Source organism: Amblyomma americanum, chromosome 5 (genome assembly GCF_052857255.1).
Source record: "Amblyomma americanum isolate KBUSLIRL-KWMA chromosome 5, ASM5285725v1, whole genome shotgun sequence".
Taxonomy (NCBI): Eukaryota; Metazoa; Arthropoda; class Arachnida; order Ixodida; family Ixodidae; genus Amblyomma; species Amblyomma americanum.
In genome coordinates this window covers 48,833,327-48,853,269 of record NC_135501.1, presented here as the reverse complement: position 1 = coordinate 48,853,269, position 19,943 = coordinate 48,833,327, and the positions used below count along the sequence as shown (strand labels likewise).

Genomic DNA, 19,943 nt, shown 5'->3' with positions numbered 1-19,943 from the left:
GAAGCTGTTAATAGCGCAGATTGGTAGTTTTCTCGTGGTGGAGCGTTAAAAGCCAGTTCCGACCGTGGCTTTGTGGCGCCAGTAAATTCCGGAAGTATACCTTGGACATCGTTTCGTCGAATCACATATATATCATAGAATTCGGATATCGAACCGAACTTCATTTACTGAGACGATCGCAAATACACCAAATAAATCTGCTACTTTTGTCACAAAACAGAACGGTGGCAGATAGCCTAAGCCGTGTTAGATTATTCAAGCATATGGCAGGCTAATATGCGAAATAAACTGAAAAACTAACATAATTTAGACTCGAGCTATTTAGAAAGGACTTAGAAGCTAGCTAGCTTCCACGCAGTTTCACTCGCCCACGTGATCAGTGCATATAAGCGTTGCGTTATTTGCATTAGAACCTCGGGCCCCTATGGCTCTGCAATTCAACTGCAGTTGTTGTAATTGCGTTTTACCTGTGTTTCTCGTTTTCTGGTCCATGTTCATTTTGTGGATGTTCAGTTGGGGACAAAAGTCTGGAGACCACATGTTCCTCAAACGAAGCCAATAGCTCTGCTATTAGCCGGCGGCTGGAGACCACACTTGTGGAGGTGAATGTCAAAATTTTGTTCTTTCATCTCCACAAAAAATAAGCACGGTCTCCAGCCGCTGGCTAATAATAGAACTATAGGCTTCGTTTCAGGCACACGTGGTCTCCAGACTTTTATCCCCGGCTGCATGTTCTGTACATATGTGTTTCGAGGGCGGGGGGGGGGGGGGGGGGTATGCATGCGTTTTGCAATACGAATAAAATTGTCGCTTAAATTTTGTTTCACTGTAATTCCTGATATGACATCGAGCCGGCGCTTTCCTAGTAGTACCGAGCCACCAGTGTCGCTCAATTATTCAAAAACAACATAAGCAGCGCACCGTTGCACAGAGGCAAAGTTTGAAGCAAAGAAAGGTAGGAGTCGGAGGAAGAGTGATTAATTAATAGAGGAGGTAAGCCCATCGCAGCGGCGAAGCGCTAGGACCGAAATGGCCCGCTTTCAGCACCGAGATGAAGAGAATTATGGAGACTGCGATTTTCAGAAGAAAACGGAAATACAAAATGAGCGCTAGAAGCTCTAGGAACCAGTAATGGGAGCCCTCCTGTTTGTGATTATTTTGTTGTGCTCATTAAAAAAATTATTTTGGGCTATTTTCGTGATACATGTCATTTTCACATTTGGCTACATTTCGGCTATTTTTTCTCTCCCTTTGGGGTTTAGTGCTAGGACCCATTTGACAGCTCTGCTTGAGGCGCATCCACATGCTTAGCCGCGTGCGCCTCGGTCTGAACATTGTCTCGGGACTATGCCTCCGCCTGTGTCGCAAACCAAACGCGGACTCCCTATTCTTGCCCTGTGGGTGTTGCGCAACGGAAGTGCAACCTTTTCTTTCGGAGCAACCTCGGTGCCAGTATTTCGGTTCGAAGGGGGCTTGCAAGCGTTTTTTTTTCAGGCACACACACAGCACACGCACACTGACCCTTAACACCCTCCCCCTCCCCCCACCCCCCACCCCACACCCACAAAAAAAAAAAAACAAGACCGGAGCTGCTTGAGTCTCTTCGAAACACGTAAGCATGGTTAAGTCAGCCACGTGGTTTGAGTAAACCTGCGTTTACCTGAAAAATACAATTCAGCCCAAACATGCGAAGAAAAGTCGTGCTTGGTTTATACGACGCCCGTTGATATGGACGACTCGAATTAGGGACAATTTAAAAAAGCTAGCCGTCGTGGCAAAAAAATGTCGACATCTGACGCGAAGGCAGCCAAGGGCCTGTGCTCAGTTGATGGCGGAATTTACTAAATCACACACACAAAATAAGCAGGCATATTTGGCGCCGTTCCTTTCTACCCCTGTGCAAAGACTGCGGGGAGCGAGCACCGACGTGCCGACATGGCCTTGAAAACAACCCGGCATGCCGGCCCGAACCGCGTTTCCTTCTCCTCTCTTTTTCTTTCGCCACGTGCGCGCGGACAGCTGCGGGCACTGCTAGAAAAAAAAGGTAGAAAATAAAAATTTTTCTCGTCACGTGACCGAAGAAGTTGGATTTTGACGGCATTGGAAGCCGAAGCCGAAGGCAATCTTTGCCGGCGGCATGGCCTGCATGGCCGCGGTAGCCGCGGTACGTTAGGATGTTGGGCACAATTCGGCGTTTGCACGGACGTTTGTCTGCTGCCTGTAGCTGCTTCGAGTCCTATCGTGTCTTTTTCCACTGTTCCCTCTGTCGCGAACGTGTTCAGTTCAGGATGCTTGCTACGGAGACGGATTTGGGTTGCAACGACTTGGCGTGTGCGACTTCGTGAGGCCACCAGCGAGGGCGGATCGAGCACGCGAGAAGAGTGGAGAGTTGCTTCCATCTTGACTGCGTCGATACATGTAAGTCATCAAGCAGTGCATGCACAAGCGTAGGAAGTTGGGCTTGTTGACGTGAGTTCGTCTTGAAAACAGCGCTTAAGGTGGACAACACGAGCGCCTCCGTCTTTCTCGTCCCGTTCAGCAAGGCGGAAATTTGAGCGAGTTGGTAAGTATTCATCATTTTAGCTCACAGCGCAACAAGAACGGGACACGGGGCTAAAGACAAACACAAACAAGCGCTGACTATCAAGTTTTTTTTTTTTTTTAATTGAACGAAATGCGTATAAAGCCGCCGCGGTGGCTGAGTGGTTATGGCGCTCGGCCGCTGGCCCAAAAGACGCGGGTTCGATCCCGGCCGCGGCGGTCGAATTTCGGTGGAGGCGAAATTCTAGAGGCCCGTGTACTGTGCGATGTGAGTGCACGTTAAAGGATCCCAGGTGGTCGAAATTCCCGGAGGCCTTCAACTACGGCGTTTCTCATAGCTTGAGTCGCTTTGGGACGTTAAACCCCCGTAAACCAAACCATGAAATGCGTATATATACAGACAATGAAAGATTTACCAAGACAACAAAAGTTATCTGGAAGGCACGTGGGAGGTCAGATAACTCAATTCCCTCTCGGATAATGTATATATGTACGCCTTTTGTTCTTCAATAAAAAACCAGTGAATAGTCAGCGCTTGTTTGTGTTTGTCTTTCGTCTCGTGCCTCGTTCTTGTTGTGCTGCGAGCAAAAATGATGAATATTTCTCATCCCGTCTTACCCGCAGTTATCAAGACGAAGCTGGGGGATTCCACGCAAGACCAATCTGCCTAAATATTTCATATTTTAAGTTTTCCTGATTCGGTAGGCCAACAGTGAATTTCGTTTTGTGAAAGTGCTAATATTTCAGAAGAAAAAAATTATAAATGACGCCGTGGCAGAGGCAGCGTTTTCAAGCACAGCTCATTTTCGCAATATTGTTAAGACGTAAGAATCTAGATGTGAAAGCTATGGTGGATATATTTCTCGTGCTAAATTTACAGGTGAGAAGGAATATGTCAGGCTTATTTCCGCATTTTTGAGGAAGTTGTTTGCTGGAAAATATTTCGAAAACGAGACTATTTTCAGGAATTTTTTTCGGCACAAATATTAAGCACGTTTCCTTCAAATTTGTACAATAGATAAAAATTGAGGTGCTAAAACGGTGTACTGGCTTTCATTGTTATATAATATAGGGAAGTGCAAGAAATATTGCCCTAAATTTGGCATTTCTGAACATAGTAGTGTTTTTCAAAAATGTTTTCAACAAAAAACTGCATCCCCAATTTTTCTTAAAACTCTGGAAACAAGTCTGGAGAAGGAGGTGAAAAAAAATGCATGAAAGAACATGTTGCATTTTTTTGTTTCCAACAATGTTATCCTAGCTCAAACTTGTAATTTTTTTAGCGTCAGCAGGAGTGCCCAAATAAGGGGATGGAAGCTGCAAACACGCCCTCCGCTGCTCTAAATTTTCTCCAGATCCCAACACTGAGACCTTTTCCATCAAGAGAGAGCATACCTAATACTTTTTGAGGACAGACACTGATCTGTGATGTAAGAAGGATTCGGTAGTGCCGTTATGTCCGGGTGCAGGTAACAACTTGGAGTGCACCCTATAGGAATGCATCTAAAGAAACGTTTTGTATGTAATTCTATTGCTGCACAGTGCACCTATGAAGCTGTGTGTGTCCCCAGGCCCTCACTTTGTCGTTTGACTGCAGGCATACTGTGGCTAATTTTCTTTTTTAATTCGAGTTTGATTTAAAAATACATTTTGGTTTCTTTTTAAGCCGCTGTTAATTTATTTGGATTGGCTATGCTGGTATATACTAGATTGGTGATAGCTATGCTGCAGTAGGCATTCGTTCAACTTATGTACAATTTTCTTTAAGCTTTTGCTTATCACAGAGCCTCCAAAATGCCTATGGTAAAAGCTATGGTACAGAATGTGGATTTGTATGCACCTCTGGCAAGCACATAATGGGATGTTTTTTAAAAAAAAACATTGACTTTGAAATGATGCTGTTTACTTCCGCATTCATTTCTACTGTTTAGTTGGCTTTTTTTTAATGAAAGACAACCTTATAGGGGCACTGTGCAGTCAGAAAATTACATTTAGAACTTCTGTTTACCTGCACTCAGTGATAGCAGTGCTACTGAAATCTGTTTATGTTACAGATCGGTGTCAATCCACAAAAAGTATTAGGTACGCTCTCTCTTGATGGAAAAGGTATGTCTTGGGATATGGGGAGAATTTAGAGCAGCGAAGAGCGTTTGCTGCTTCCGTCCCCCTCATTTAGGCGCTCTGGGTGATGCTCAAAAAACTACAATTTTGAGCTTGGATAACATTGTTGGAAACAAAATAATGCAACACATTCTTTCATACACTTTTTTTTTCCTTCTAGAGGCTTGTTTCATGAGTTTTTAGAAAAATTAGAGATTGGGTGTTTTTTCCTTTGATTTTTGAAAAACACTACTGTATTCAAAAATGCCAGATTTACGGCAATACTTCTTGCACTTCCAAATTTTATGTAATGATGAAAGCTGGTGTACTTTTTTAACACCTGAATGGTTATTAATTGTGCAAATTTGAAATTTACGTGTTATGTATTTGTGGAGAAAAAAATGAAAATAACATCGTTTCAGACTTGGGTCGTTTTCGAAATTTTTTTCCAGCAAGCGACAACTTCCTCAAAATAGCGGAAATAAGCCCACTTATTCCTTCTCACCTGCACATTTAGCACAAATATCTTACATATAACGCTTTCATATCTAGATAATTACGTCATGGCAAATTAGCGAAATTGAGCTCTGCGTGAAAATGCTGTCTCTGCCTTGATGTCGTTTATAACTTTTTTCTCTCGAAGATTAACATTTTCACAACGCAAAATTCACAGTTGGCCTACTGAATAATGTGCGCATAATAAGTAAAATAATTGAGAAAATTAAAAACGAAATATTTAGGCAGTTTGATCTCATGGAATCACCCAGCTGTCAGAAGCGATAAGATGTGCATCTAAAGTTATAAATATATAACCCTTACAGTGCAGTGATTAAGCATCAACTGTACTCGTTGCCATAACCTGGAACTGAGAAAGCGTGATTACTGCCTCATGTTTATTTGGCATCATGTACACTTGCAATCAGCCATGTTTTTTTGTGAAGTTAAAAGTTTGTTCTTTGTTTTGTACTGTTAGTTTCACTAGCGGAAACATTTTTCTTTTATTTGAACCTTATGGTTTATGCTTCATGGGGCTTGATGTTCCAAAGTGACTCGGGCTATGAGGGACACCGTAGAGGAAGGCTCTGGAAATTTTCGGCCACCTCGGGTTCTTTAACGTGCACGGACATCACACAGTACGCGCACACACCACTCAGCATTGAGTGCATATACATTTTTAGAACTCTGTGAAACTAAATTCTGAACACTCTGCATATTAAAATTTATGCCTGATGATGCACAGTCTGTCTTTCCAAATGTGGGGCATTAGGTAAATTTAGCACCTTTTGTTGCTAAAGCAGTGCTAGCATCACTCCTCCCCCCGTGGCAATTATTTGTTGTGTGTGATGCCTCAGCATGTAGTAAAACCATTCATTAGATTAAGAGCTTCTAAGTAATCATCGAGGGTAAATCCAACTGCTTTCGCTTAATTGTTGATTCAGATGTCTGATTGTACCATAATTTTTCACATGCAGTTCAATTTAAATGCAGTGCTCTACACGTGGTACGTAAAGAAATCAGGGAAATAAAGAAAGGGCTGAATTCTGGTTTATTATAAGTGCACTAAGCAGTGTTTAACACTGGCAAAATTTAAGCTATGCATCTTCACGACTTTGGGTGCTAGCGTGGCTTATGCTTTTCGTAAAAAAATACAAGCGTGCTGTGACATTAAATGCTGCAACCCCAGCTGCAACTTGCTTGCAGTGTTCTTGGCATCCGGGCTCTATCTTCTACTCTTTTTTAATGTGGCCCAGGATATGAAGTACACTGTTAGAACGAATTTCCAACAGGCGAAAGCATTCATTAAAGACTATTGCCTATCTTCGCTCTGTGATGCCTATTACGCTCAGCTGCCGCGATGTAGCATGAAAGAAAGCAGCAGCGCTTCTGGTGGCCTTCCAGAGCGTAACGGGCTGCCGGAAAGGTAGATGCGCCCTCCCGGTCGAGCCACTGTAATATATTCTAGTTCACTATAATGATATCATTCTAACTGTTACAATGCTGCCTGTGAAATAAAATGCTGTGGCTTCCTAGACAGCACTTCTGTGCAGTAAATTTATATGAGCAGGCCTGTTTGCATTGAATTGTTACATATTTATGGTGATAAAAAGATGGTATGCATTTTTCAGAGGATTACCTACATCATCGTGTTCATATTTAATGCAGGTCGCCAGCTGCTGGTTTTGCTGCTTGCCCTACAAGCAGTGCCACTGCCACCACTGGTCCAGGCCCTGCCCTTTTTTGCGCTTTGAAAAGCTGGGAAAGCTGGGATTTCTTCAGTGAGTGCATCATTTGGAACTTTCTTACAGATTTTTGAACTTATTAGATGTCATTAACACATTCAACACTTTGCTTTTGAAATTAGCAATGTTTGGATGTTTGTATGTGAAGACTTCTGCTTGCCGATTTATTGTAGAAGGTGCCTTTATGAAATGCTCATTGGACTACACAGCCCAGCAGTCCTTCCCTTTGGTCATAGGGACTGAAAAACTATTGTTACTGTTGTTGCTATGTCAGCAGAATATGCATTAGAGCACAGGCTTGCATTGCCAGCTTGAAACACCTAATGGAAAGTTTGCAGCAGCAGTACCAGTTACTTATTCCCTGTAATTTTTTTCGGTCCTGTAATGTACTCCCATAATACCGTGGTCTGATGGAGGATATGAAATCATAGCAGTGTGAACTAATATTCTGCACATAGAGACTAAAAACTGTTTGTGTTCTATCATTCACAGTTTATGAATATTGGATTCTTCTGCTTTTTATGCCTTTGTGGTTGTGAAAATGTTCACTTAAGCATTATAGGGACACTTACAATGGATTGAAGTTTACGTGTATCAAGTCTATGTAATTCTAAACACAATGAGACCACTCTCACCAAAAGTTGAATTTTTGTAAACTAGCGATGACCAAACAACAAAATACAAGTGTTACCATGGCCAGCCGGGTTAGCAGCTGCGCGTGTCTGCAGTTAATTTTTGGCAGGGATAGCAGAGGCTTTTCTACACTGTTATTCACTTGAGTATGGTGGCATCCAGTCTTTGGGTGTGTATGTCAGGAGTTTGAATCGAGTATTTGGATCACGAGTTTGAATCAAGCATTAGGAAATATTAAAATTCAATTACCTCAGTCCTAAATTGGTTCTGGCTGGCATACAAACATTAATGTGCCAAGAAAGAGCCAGAGAGTGTACCAACAACACTAATTAGATTATAATTAGCATGATTGGGTAGAAGTGCAATTTATGAATTCGTCACTCCACTCCAAATGCCCCACATATTGCTCTGAACCATGTCCAGTTTGTTGATGAAAATTCATTCAAGCTGGTCCCAGCGTGCATTATCTAAGCTAAATAATTTTGCCCCAAAAAATTTGTGAGGTGATGTCATTTTCAACATTTCTGAAAGGTGTGAAACCAGCCACTCCTCAATAATGATCAAAAATCTAAATTGTTAAAAACGCTGCACAAATGTATTAATGACATTTGCACATACTCTGGTTTTTGATGATTCAGATCGTGTATTTTTGGACGGTATAAGTAGTTTTAAGTTTAAATAAAATGAAAAATTTTACTATTTCGACATTTAAAAAAAATATCAACTTCCTCTCAGAATGGAGTGCTTGCCTACATAGATTTCTATTACCAATGAAAAATGTTACAGCTGATGAAACTGAATGCATAGAAGTGAATTAAAATACTGAAGTTGCAGAGAAGTGTTTCGGAACATAAGTAAAAACTTTTCTTATTTCATTCTGAGGTGGCCCAAGACAAAACACAGACAATGGCGGGTTTAGTAGAGCAATTTATTGGCTTTCACTTGGTAAGTTTTAATTGAGGTGGTTTTTGTTCAAAGCGAGAAAAAGATTTTTAAAAATCGAGTTCTCGTGCTGCAAGTTGTGCATCTCTTAACGCTTCGAGTAACACAGCACCTCTCATGACTCATTTATGGTCACATAACCACTTTCGTTCACCCTCACTCACTGTAGTGCATGTTCACGGCTGGAGCGAAGGCAGGTATCGCATGGCATTCGGCGAGTGGTATGCGATAAGCGAGTTTATTTTCGCTTCTGAAGTTCAAACGAACCCGCTATGGTATAAGGCACTTTTCGTGATAAAAAGATGGTATGCATTTTTCAGAGGGTTACCTACATCATCATGCTGTTATTTAATGCAGGTCGCCAGCTGCTGGTTTTGCTGCTTGCCCTACAAGCAGTGCCACTGCCACCACTGGTCCAGGCCCTGCCCTTTTTTGCGCTTTGAAAAGCTGAGAAAGCTGGAATTTCTTCAGTGAGTGCATCATTTAGAACTTTCTTACAGATTTCTGAACATGTAAGATGTCATTAACACATTCAACAGTTTGCTTTTGAAATGTGCAATGTTGAGATATTTGTATGCGAAGACTTGTGCTTGCACATTTATTGTAGAAGATGCCTCTGTGAAATGCTCATTGGACTACACAACCCAGCACTCCTGCTTCCCTTTGGTCAGAGTGACTGAAAAACTATTGTTTCTGTTGTCGCTGTGTCAGCAGAATAAGCATTAGAGCATGGTCTTGCATTACCAGCTTGTAACAGCTGATGGAAAGTTCACAGTAGCAGTACCAGTTACTTATTCCCTGTAATTTTTGCGGTACTGTAATGTACGCCCATAATACTGTGGTCTGATGGAGGATATCAACTCCTAGCAGTGTGAACTAATTTCTGCACATTGAGACTAAAAACTGTTTGTGTTCTGTCACTCACGGTTTATGAATATTGGATTCTGCAGCTTTTTATGCCTTTGTGATTGTGAAAATGTTCACTTAAGCATTACAGGGACACTTACAATGGACTGAAGTTTACCTGTATCAAATATATGTAATTCTAAACACAATGAGACCACTCTCACCAAAAGTGAAGCTTTTGTAAACTAGCGATGACCAAACAACAAAATACAAGTGTTACCATGGCCAGACAGGTTAGCAATTGCGCGTGTCTACAGTTAATTTTTGGCAGGGATAGCAGAGGCTTTGCTACACTGTTATTCACTTGAGAATGGTGACATCCAGTCTTTGGGTGTGTATGTCAGGAGCTTGAATCGAGTATTTGGATCACGAGTTTGAATCAAGCATTAGGAAATATCAAAATTCAATTACCTCAGTCCTAAATTGGTTCTGGCTGCCATACAAACAATTATGCATCAAGAAAGAGCCAGAGAGTGTACCAAGAACACTAATTAGATTCTAATTAGCATGACTGGGTAGGAGTGAGGTTTATGAATCTGTCACTGCACTCCAAATGCCCCACATGTTGTGCTCTACCATCTCCAGTTTGTTGATGAAAATTCATTCAAGCTGGTCCCAATGTGCGTTATCTAAGCTAAAATAATTTTGCCAAAAAAGATTGTGAGGTGATGTCAGTTTGAACATTTCTGAAAGGCGTGAAACCAGACACTGCTCAATAATGATGAAAAACCAAAATTTTAGAAAACACTGCACAAATTTTGTAATGACATTTGCACATAATCTGGTTATTGATATGATTCAGATCGTGTATTTTTGTACGGTATAAGTAGTTTTAAGTTTAAATAAAATTTAAAAATTTACTATTTTGACATTTAAAAAATATCAACTTCCTCAGAATGGCCTTCTTGCCTACCTAGATTTCTATTACTAATAAAAGTTGTTACAGCTGATGAAACTGAATGCGTCGAAGTGAATTAAAGTACTGAAGTTGGAGAAATGTGTTTCGGAACATAAGTAAACACTTTTTTTATTTCACTTTGAGGTGGTCGAAGTCAAAATACAGACGATGGCGGGTTTAGTAGAACAATTTATTGGCTTTCATTTCGGAAGTTTTAATTGAGGTGGTTTTTGTTCAAAGCGAGAAAAAGATTTTTAAAGTCGAGCTCTCGTGCTGCAAGTTGCGTCATCTCTTAACGCTTCATCGAGTAACACAGCACCTGTCATGACACATTTATATCCACTAGCCACTTCAGTTTACCCTCACTCACTGTAGTGCATGTTTAGGGCTGGAGCGAAAGCAGGTATCGCATGACATTCGGCGGGTAGTATACAATATGCGAGTTTTTTTTAGCTTTTGAAGCTCAAACAAACCCGCTATGGAATAAGGCAGCCAAGAGCAGCAAAACTATGGCTTTCAGTGTGCTGTCTCGCTTGAGCCACAAGGAAGGAACGACCACCTGGCACTATTTTAACACCAGAACTTTTTATGTCCAAATAAGATCATGGAAAGCAAGTGCCCCGGAGCGCACGTGACGGTACGAAGTCCTCACCATGGCTTCTGGTAACGCGAGACACGCTGGCGCTGGCACGGTCCGATCGAGTAGAGCTGCCTTGCTCTCGAGTGGTCAAACATACTGCAACCGTGGCATCGGCATGCAGTCGCCTCCTCCTTGAATTCTGTATACTCTTTTTCTTGCATAGCAAGCAATGCTGCCAAAGCTAGCACGTCTTTTTGCAAATGTTAAGTCCGTGCCCAAAATGTAGTTCACCATACAAGCACAGTGTGACACCATGCATATTTTGTGCATTAAATCTCAATTACCGTGAGTTACTGCCTCCTGCCCTTAGTTTTACCTCTTGCCACATTTTTGTCCTGCGGCTCGAGACTTCGAGAAGTAAAAGTGACATGTGCTGATATGATATGCATCTCATAGGGCGAATCGCATATACACCATCTGTGCCTAAAAAGTAGTCCTCACTCAGTGAAAATTATATCCAGAAGTACAGAACACTAAGCACCTCACTGCTTTTATCGCGGTTTTCAGTGATGCCAGTTCATTTTATACCGCTTTGTTTTCATTCAAACACTCAGCGAGGCTTTGAGAAGAACAGATGATATGTGGTGGAGTAAAATGGTTTTGCGAACACACTACACCCGCAGCGTTGCCTGTTATGTCTGTCATGTCTCTGACAACAGTGACTTAGTGTGGCGTGAACAAACTGAATAACAATCTCACTGGTGCAAGTGCCACCCCGGCAGCACAAAGAAAATCTTTTCCCACAATTATCAGTTCGTGTACACAATGTTCTGAGGGCTGTGCTGTGCTTTGTGTTGAAGAGGCGCAAAGAGACGACGCAGCTCACAGCAGACGAGCTCTACTTCAAAAATTTTATTCTCGCTTTAAACAAAAATCACCCCGATGAAAACTTCAGAAATGAAATGCAATACATTTTCTACTAAACATGCCATCGCTGGTAGTATTTTTATTTTGACATCCTCAGAGTGAAATGAACGAGTTTTTATGGTCCCAAACGCACTTTTCTGCAAATTCAGCATTTTATTTCACTTCGACTCATTCAGTTGCATGAGCTGTAACATTTCTCATGGGTAATAGACATCTGAGGAAGCAAGATGGCTTTTTCTTAATTTCCAAAAAGGAGTTGATATTTTTATAAATGTCATAGTGGAATTTTTACATCTTATTTAAATTTAAAAACTAATTATACCGTTCAAAAATACAAGATCTGAATCATATCAAAAGCCAGAATCTTTGCAAAGCTCATTAAAACATTTGTTGTGTATCTTCTAAAAATCTGGATTTTCGGTCGATCATAGAGCGATACCGGTTTCACACGTTTTCTAATTGTTCAAACAGCGCTCACCTCATGATTAAGTTGTTTCTGACTGTAGCATGCTCTGATGGAACTCATATCACTTTTGTGTTTTCATGGCACACATGCTCATGCACCATATTATATTTGCAGTGCAGAAGCTCCCATTTAGCTGTCATCTTAAATAATTAAATTAAATTCTGTGTAGCTATTGCAAGGAGGTTATGGTACATAGAGGCATCGGAAAATGCTCTTCTTGAGACAGTGCCATTGCTACATTATATAGCCCTAGTTAAGGTTTTAGTTTGCACATCTAATAGCCTCAGAGCATGAAATGGTTTTCACCTACTTGTAGCGGTTGGTGCCATTTTGTGATGGAACCTGAATTTGGCACAATGCTGTGGCACATGGACCTATCTGCCTTACTTTTTCTGGAAACAAGGAATTGTGAGAACTAAATTTTTTTTGCGCTGGTTTATTTCTTTCTTGTTTTTATGTAAACACTTGAGCACAGATTGTTTCATGAATTTTGCAACTGAAAAACTTCAGTACATTTCAGTTACTGCACTACAAAATCTCTCGTCCTTCTATGCCTCTTTATGTGTTGTCTAAGTGTATTAAGTGCGTGTGTATTATCTGCTGCCCAGGTCTCTCCTGCTGTCTGGTCCTCCAGGATAAGAAATAGGTGGACTTGTGAGCTGTTTGGCTGTAACCTTATTTAAAATAAAGCCCATATGTGGTATGTTTTCTTTTCAGTTGTGAAAAATCTTGTTCAGTTATTGCACTGTGCCTAAACCAGAACACGCAACTACTACACATTATACATGCCAAAGCTTTATGCTGCTGTGGAAGTAAGTTATGCTGTCTGGAATAAAACATACTCGTTCTCAAAAATGTATCAATACTCCTAGACAGCCTAACATTGCACTGGTATTGATGGCATAAATTTACGCTGCTGTGGGAGTAGGAGTTAGCCCCTTTGGACTAAAATATAATCTTCCTGAAAAGATGTAACTATAATCTTGGGCAGCATAAACTTACACTGCCTTTGAAGACGTAACTTTACACTAGAGAGAGTGTAACGTGTAACTGTCGTAGACTAAAACGTAGTCTTCCTGAAAAGGTGCAACTATAGTCTTCGGCAGCGTAAACTTGCACTGCCTTTCAAAGTGTAACTTTAGGCTGGAGAGAGTGTAACGTTTATACTGTCGTAGACTAAAACATAGTCTTCCTGAAAAGGTGCAACTATAGTCTTCGGCAGTGTAAACTTGCACTGCCTTTCAAAGTGTAACTTTAGCTAGAGAGAGTGTAACGTTTATATTGTTTATCGTGAACTAAAACTTTAGTCTGGAGCAAATAGCGTAACATTACCCTCCTAAAGGTGTTAGCTCAGCGACAAGTAGTTTACCCTCCAAAAAGACTAAAATCGCACTCTTTTTTTTTTTAGAGTGCAGTGCATAGATGCGCATGTGCCGCCGCAGACAGACATCCCCTCCCCAAGCCACCCTACCGCCGCACATTGAGTGGGAATGGGCAACGGCGCTCTGAACGGCACTCGCCACTTTGGCGCCATCTCTTAGCGAGCCGCGGTGCTCTCCTTTTCTCGGTTACACCGACGGCGGCAGCGGCCACGGCGACGCGGTTTAACCCACGAACGAGAGCTTGAGGGGCATTCACACTTGTCAAAAAAAAAAGCGGATTCGCTTCGCCGGAAAAAAACTAGGACCTGTTCTCGTCTGTTGACTCCTGGGCCAGGCGGAACCACCGCACCTCAGCTGTTTCTCACTTTTCCACACATTTCCCAGCCACCACTTCACCGCTCGCGGCGTGCAGAGATATGAGAGCGTTTTAGTTTCACGTACGTACCGAGTTCACGTACGTAAACGTGAGAAGTCTACGCAGCATACGCGCATGTCGCTTCAAACCCTTTTAGTTGCACGTACGCGACAGACGTCGCGCGTAACCGCGCGTTTTTTTCCTAGGGCCATCTTCTGAGAGATTCAGACACTGCTGTAGCCACTATAAGACAAGACGAGTCAAATTCAAGCCAGTCGAACTGCGTCAGAGCGTTGCTTCATTGGGCTTAACAGCTTCGAAGTAGCCTTTATATCTGAAAGACAAAAGCTATTTGTCGCTTGAAACTTTATGCGAGTGTAAGAATGAGCAAATCGAAGGCGAATACAAAAGTTTAGAACACAATATCGTGTCGAGGGGTTAGCGACGAAGCTGTTATCGCTGTGAAGCGGCGTGCAGGGTGCCGTCATGTTTGTCAACGCTACATACGCAAGCAACGCAAAGACCGCAACGTAAAAATCCGAATCTCACGTACGTACGCGAGACTCGCGCAAACCCTTTGCGTTCTGAGCATGCGCACTGGTTACCCGTAAAAGCTCTACGTACGTGAAGCCTCTACGTATGTGAAACTAAACTCTCTATGGTTAGAAAAGAGCATTAATTGATGCTTTCTGTGCATCATAACCGTATGCCCACTTACGTACGTTAAACGCGGGAACATTATCATGTTTAGTACTGCGTATGCAATTAGAGATCAAAGATGAGCCCGGCCTAATGGCGCCATCTACTTGTCAGGATGGGAATCTTTACTCAGAACGCACAGACACTCTTAAGCCTAGCAGCGGCATAATCGTTACTTTAAATAAAAATAAAGCAAATTTATCACTTATTCGTTTTCGGATAGATGAGGTGAGACGAGGCGAAAGACCGGTGCCCTATTTACGGCCAGTGAACGCACCTGAAGAGGCAGCAACTATGACATATTCAGCCCGAATCTGGAGTCGCGCTTCGAAAGGAGCCGCCACGTTTGTCACCGCTGAATTATTCCAGTGGCGGAAAATGGTCATCGCCGTGCCCATTTGCGCCCTGGTGCGCGTCAAAAGAGGCCAATTCCGCTTCGCTCGCAGGTTTTTTGGAGAAGTGAGAACGTTCCCTGAGAGCTGCGCTCTAAAATAGGCACCATTGTACGATCACACCCTTCAGTATGTTCGCACCTGTCGCAGGCAGCGGCAATCATTCGTGTGTAGCAGTGAACTTGTTTCTTTGTTTCTGCTTTGATCTTGACACCGTTTTGCCAGCTCGGGCTCCAGTATTGCGAAAGTAACGGGGAGCGCGAGTCGCAGCCCCAAGTCTTGGTCATACCCTTTTTCCACTTCACTTTCGATATTTGCAAACATAGTGTGGCAGAGTGTGTTTCGTTGTGAAGGCCGCAGCCTAGTAGACGATGCTCGAACTGCACAGAAGTAGTGTGTATACGCGAACTATCGCCGACTTGCCGTCATATCGCAGAACATTACAAGGGGCTATCACGCGGCGCGGGCGATGGTTACGCGACGTCATTAAAAATACGGAAGGCTCTACTTAACTGCATCTTTTGAAAAGAGGGGACGAAGGGAGGACGTAATTTGACCCAGGAATGCGACATACAACAACGTGGAAAAAGCCAGCGAAACCCGAGCCAAAACCCGAGCTGTGTGGAAGGAACCGATGCAGGAGGCGGCGATCACGGTCACTCGTGATTTAGCAACGCTATATTCTCCACCACTTTCGACGGTGACATAACGCCATTGCTCCTAGGTGCTTTCATCGACACATGGGCTCCTAATGCGCTAATTCAAGCCCATATCTATCATTGCAGACATCTTATTTTTTTCTGGATTGAAAGAAAATGCCTTCAAAAGCAGAGAAATTTAGTCGCGGGCTCATCAGCGCGTATGGCGCTCTGATAGGGATTAAAATAAACATTTCTGAGGGCAATTAAGTCATCTTACCTGGAGGAACGCGAAAGCATGTGTTTTGAGGAAAAGACGCAGTAGCTCTCAGATCTCGACATCTCGGTGGACAGCTCAACCGCGCCTTAAAGCATGCAACTGACACTGCATATGTCATTAGTCCGAACCCCTGTCACAAGTCTCAAAAAGCATGCCATTGAAAATGCATATGTCATCGCTCCTAACCCCTGCCGCAAGCTAGCCTCCAACTCGACTAAAACATGTAAGCGGTATACAAAGAGAAAAGTATGACGCTACCGGGAATGCTGTACGACGAACGGTTGCTCAAAATTTTGGTGAATTTGTCCTGGAATGCTGCCACCTCATTGAGGTTAACCAGGCATGACATAGCTGGGATTTCGCCTGTACCTGCGATATCTGTTGCTCAAATCAGAGTCGTCGTTTCGGCAGACGCGGTTTTGTGCAGCGCATGCCTTTCAAATCATTAGTTAGTGATGACGTCATCGTTTCTCATTTCATTATTTTAAACTTTCCTAACTCATTTTTTCTTAATAATACAAATTAATTTCTCAATAGCTTTTACTAATTAACCATGTGACGAGATCATTCTTCATCATGACCAGAACTCTATTTATATCCCAGCTGTCATACACATTAAATAATGACTACTATACACGAGATGAGTGAGCACTTCTTGTGACCCATGACTCGGCACTTTTGTGTCAACCACTTATGATATGACTGATTATTTTGATGACCACAACTCAATTTCTTCCTAACACAGTGACTTCGGTCATGAACACATTGATTATAATCACGGTCATGATTCATGACTTCGCCCTCATGGCTCAAGTACAGTGACACACATGATTATGACAATCATCTGACACTGTAGTTATATACCAGTTGTAGTACACATTCATTCACGACTACAATGCACTAGCTAATGTCGTCATATCGTGCGACACATTTTGCTTCCACACTTTGCGTCCACTTTTCGCGGACACGTCGGCTGCCGACATAGCCTCGTAATGCTTTCGCATTAGTAATGCTTGCCTGCCTTTCTCAACATGCTTGCTCCAGTATTCTCTATCCAGTCTGCTTCCCTTAAGATTTGAAATCGTTCTCTACCCTTGTTTTGCGCTCTTTCAAAGTAAAAACAAACCAAAGCCGTATGATATTTAACTATCCATTTCATTTGGTCGCGACGTCAGTTTGATGGTGCAACAGCTGGTGGGAATGCAGACGATCTATCAAATACACCCTTTATGGTCGCGGCGCCACCACTTGCCAGTCTTCTGCCGCCGCATTCAGTCTAGCTGAGCGTCACGGACAGCGCTGGCCAATTCGCAGAACAAACAGCGCTCTGTTTTTTTTTTTTTGCCGACGCAGAATTACCGACGTAAAGTTCGCGCGACGTGTCAAGGGTGTCGTCTGTCTGCTGCACTCGTGGGCGTCGGCGCCGTTCCCCCAGTGTGACGTGGGCTCTACAGGCGTTCATGCCAGCAAGTGGTATCATGGGCATGCTTTTCCCGATACTTGCGTCATGCCTCCATGAACATCATATAGCAATGTTTATTGTTTAATTGGGTTTCAACGTCCTAAACCATCTCAGGCAATGAGGGACGCTATAGTTAAGGGCTCCGAAAATTTCGAACGCCTAGGGTTCCTTCACATCCGCTGACATAGCACACTGCATGGGCCTCTAGAATTTCGCCTTCATCGAAATTCAACCGCCGCGGAAGGAATCGAACGCCCGACTTTCCGGCCAGAAGCCGTGCATCAGAACGACTGAGCCACAGTGTCGGCTATCCTTTGGCACTGGGATCAAGAAATGGAACAGAAAGGAAACTGGTCGTTACAGCATAACGCCACAGCTCACAGTATCACTTGGTAGAGTTAGGTTACTAAGTGTCTCAATAGCGCGACAAGATAAGAGCGACCTAGCGCAGCCGGTAATATTTCTAAGCGTTGCTGCTTGGTTTCTAAGTAGCGTTAAGCATTTCAAAGGTAATGTAGCAAACAGCGAAAGGTTGTGTTTCCATTCCTGGTTATGTACGTTGCGCGGAGATGTTCGAATGGAGCGATGGCTTTGCTTGCACGTGAAGGAAATCTTCAAAAATGTTGTGTATTGCATTGACCCTCGCGTTAGCAGACTATTATAGTGCTTAATTTTTCGCCGTATGAGGCACTGTCAAGAAATCTTTACCCAGATTTCTATCCTTCGTTTTTAAGGTGAACAAGCAAAAAGTGTTAATCGCTGCCGTTGGCCTTTCGGGGTAGATACTAAAGAAACCATATTCTACACCCTTCAAAATAAATTCTTCCGATGTGCTTTTGCTAACAACAGGAACTAAGAAGCATTGTATCGGGCACAAACATTGCTCGTCAGACTTACCAAGTGCGGCTCCAATGAAAGCTAGGATGAGGTACAGCTTCATGATGAACGTTGATGTCCTTAACCGAACATAGGTTTGCTCGCCAGCTCAGCGCTTTATATGGAGGAGAACAATGCGCCGTGGATGTTTCCACAGTCCTTATCTAGGTTCCACAGTCCTTATCTAGAAGCTGGTCAAAAAGACTTACAGAGTGAGTGCGCAACTTGATTTTTTTATTTATTTGTTCCTTTCTGATGCAGAAAGAGGAGCAAGAGCAAAAGGCAAGGCGAAACGCCTGACGATGGCTCTTGCCCCGCATACAGTTTGGCACAAACGTTAAACATAGCTTTAAAACAAGTTTCACACCAAAATCTTCTGGAGGAAATAAGGGGAAAAAAGGTAAATATATCATGTAACGCAAAAAATAACAGTATAAGATGAACAATAATTCTTACATGCCGGCACAAAGTACTTGGTGCAAAGATTGCAAACATAACAAAATTCTGAACATGGTAGTTGCAAGCTTTGGAACAACAAATATTGCAACATCATAATAACAAAACAACAGCAAGATACAAATGAAAATGCACTCCTAAAAAAATAGCAATTAGGGACAGAAACATGGCAGATTATGTGAGTTCTAAGTTATTTTCCAGGAGCAGAGCTCTAAGCCTGTTTTTGGAGACATTAGCACTCAGATCTGTTAATCCTTGTATTTTATTTAGAAGGTTAGCTGTTTGATATTCAATATGTTGTCGTCTATAATTTGTTCTTATTTTTGGCGGCCGTAAAGTTTCCTTACGGAGTGGGTATGCTGGAGCTGCACTGGATTTTTTTACACTGTAAATCTTCGCTTTTTTATGTACTGCAGCAATTTGAAATAATAAATTTGATTGGCTTTTAACATTTTGTAGTTCAGGAAAAGTGGCCTTCTCCGCAGTAGTTCCGGAGGGCCGTGATATTGCTCAAATATTCTTAACACTTTTTTGTAGGGTAATTAATCTTTTGTAACTCTGACTTGTAGTGGTACCCCAGACTAAAACACAGTAGGAAAGCTTGGAGTAAAAGAGTGAGTAATGAAGTACAGTTCGTAACCATTGAGGGATGAGTGGACAAATCTTAAAAAGGCAGCCAATTGTTTCACTTAGGTCAGCTATGAGGCTGTTAACATGAGAATTCCACGATAAACTTTCTTCAAACCACACGCCTAAAAATTTTTGAGCCTTGACATGTGCTATTTCTTTGCCATCAAACAGAATTTTTATGGGAGATTTCCTAGGCTTGCTTAGCGGTGCAAACAATATGTATTTCGTTTTCTCAATGTTCAAGCATAATTTATTTGTGTTTAACCAAGTAGACAGGTGGAACGAATAGTTATTGACAGCATGTTCAATATCCAGGAGTGAATGGCTAGAGAAAAATACGTTTGTGTCATCTGTATACATGATTAGTTTCGGGGTATTAGGAATAGAGCATAAATCATTTACGTATGTTATGAACAGCAAAGGCACGAGAATAGATCCCTGTGGAACGCCTTTTTTAACTGGCAGAACTGGAGATGAATATTTAATAAAACTGACAAATTGATAGCGGTTTGACAGATAGCTATTTATTAATTCTAGTGG

General features: G+C 42.3%; 1 protein-coding gene and 1 long non-coding RNA gene across 5 annotated transcripts in view; one reads left to right on the top strand and one right to left on the bottom strand.

The window, feature by feature from the left end:
- Nucleotides 1–18,458, bottom strand: part of LOC144134672 (kunitz-type serine protease inhibitor 6-like) — a 46,869-nt gene extending 28,411 nt beyond the window's left edge. For all 3 annotated transcript variants that reach the window (XM_077667527.1, XM_077667528.1, XM_077667529.1), the window contains exon 1: nt 18,339–18,458. In XM_077667527.1, the coding sequence (XP_077523653.1) occupies nt 18,339–18,381 (43 nt within the window). In that variant the 5' untranslated portion in view covers nt 18,382–18,458. The remainder of the gene's footprint in view (nt 1–18,338) is intronic.
- On the top strand, nt 2,136–12,947 carry LOC144134671 (uncharacterized). Of its 2 annotated transcripts, XR_013315208.1 has the most exons (4): nt 2,136–2,418; nt 6,805–6,917; nt 8,814–8,926; nt 12,842–12,935. It is a non-coding gene; the product is annotated as an uncharacterized LOC144134671 (long non-coding RNA). The 2 variants fall into 2 exon arrangements; XR_013315209.1 differs by lacking the exon at nt 8,814–8,926 and having other exon boundaries at nt 12,842–12,947.
- Nucleotides 18,459–19,943: the final 1,485 nt, after the last annotated feature.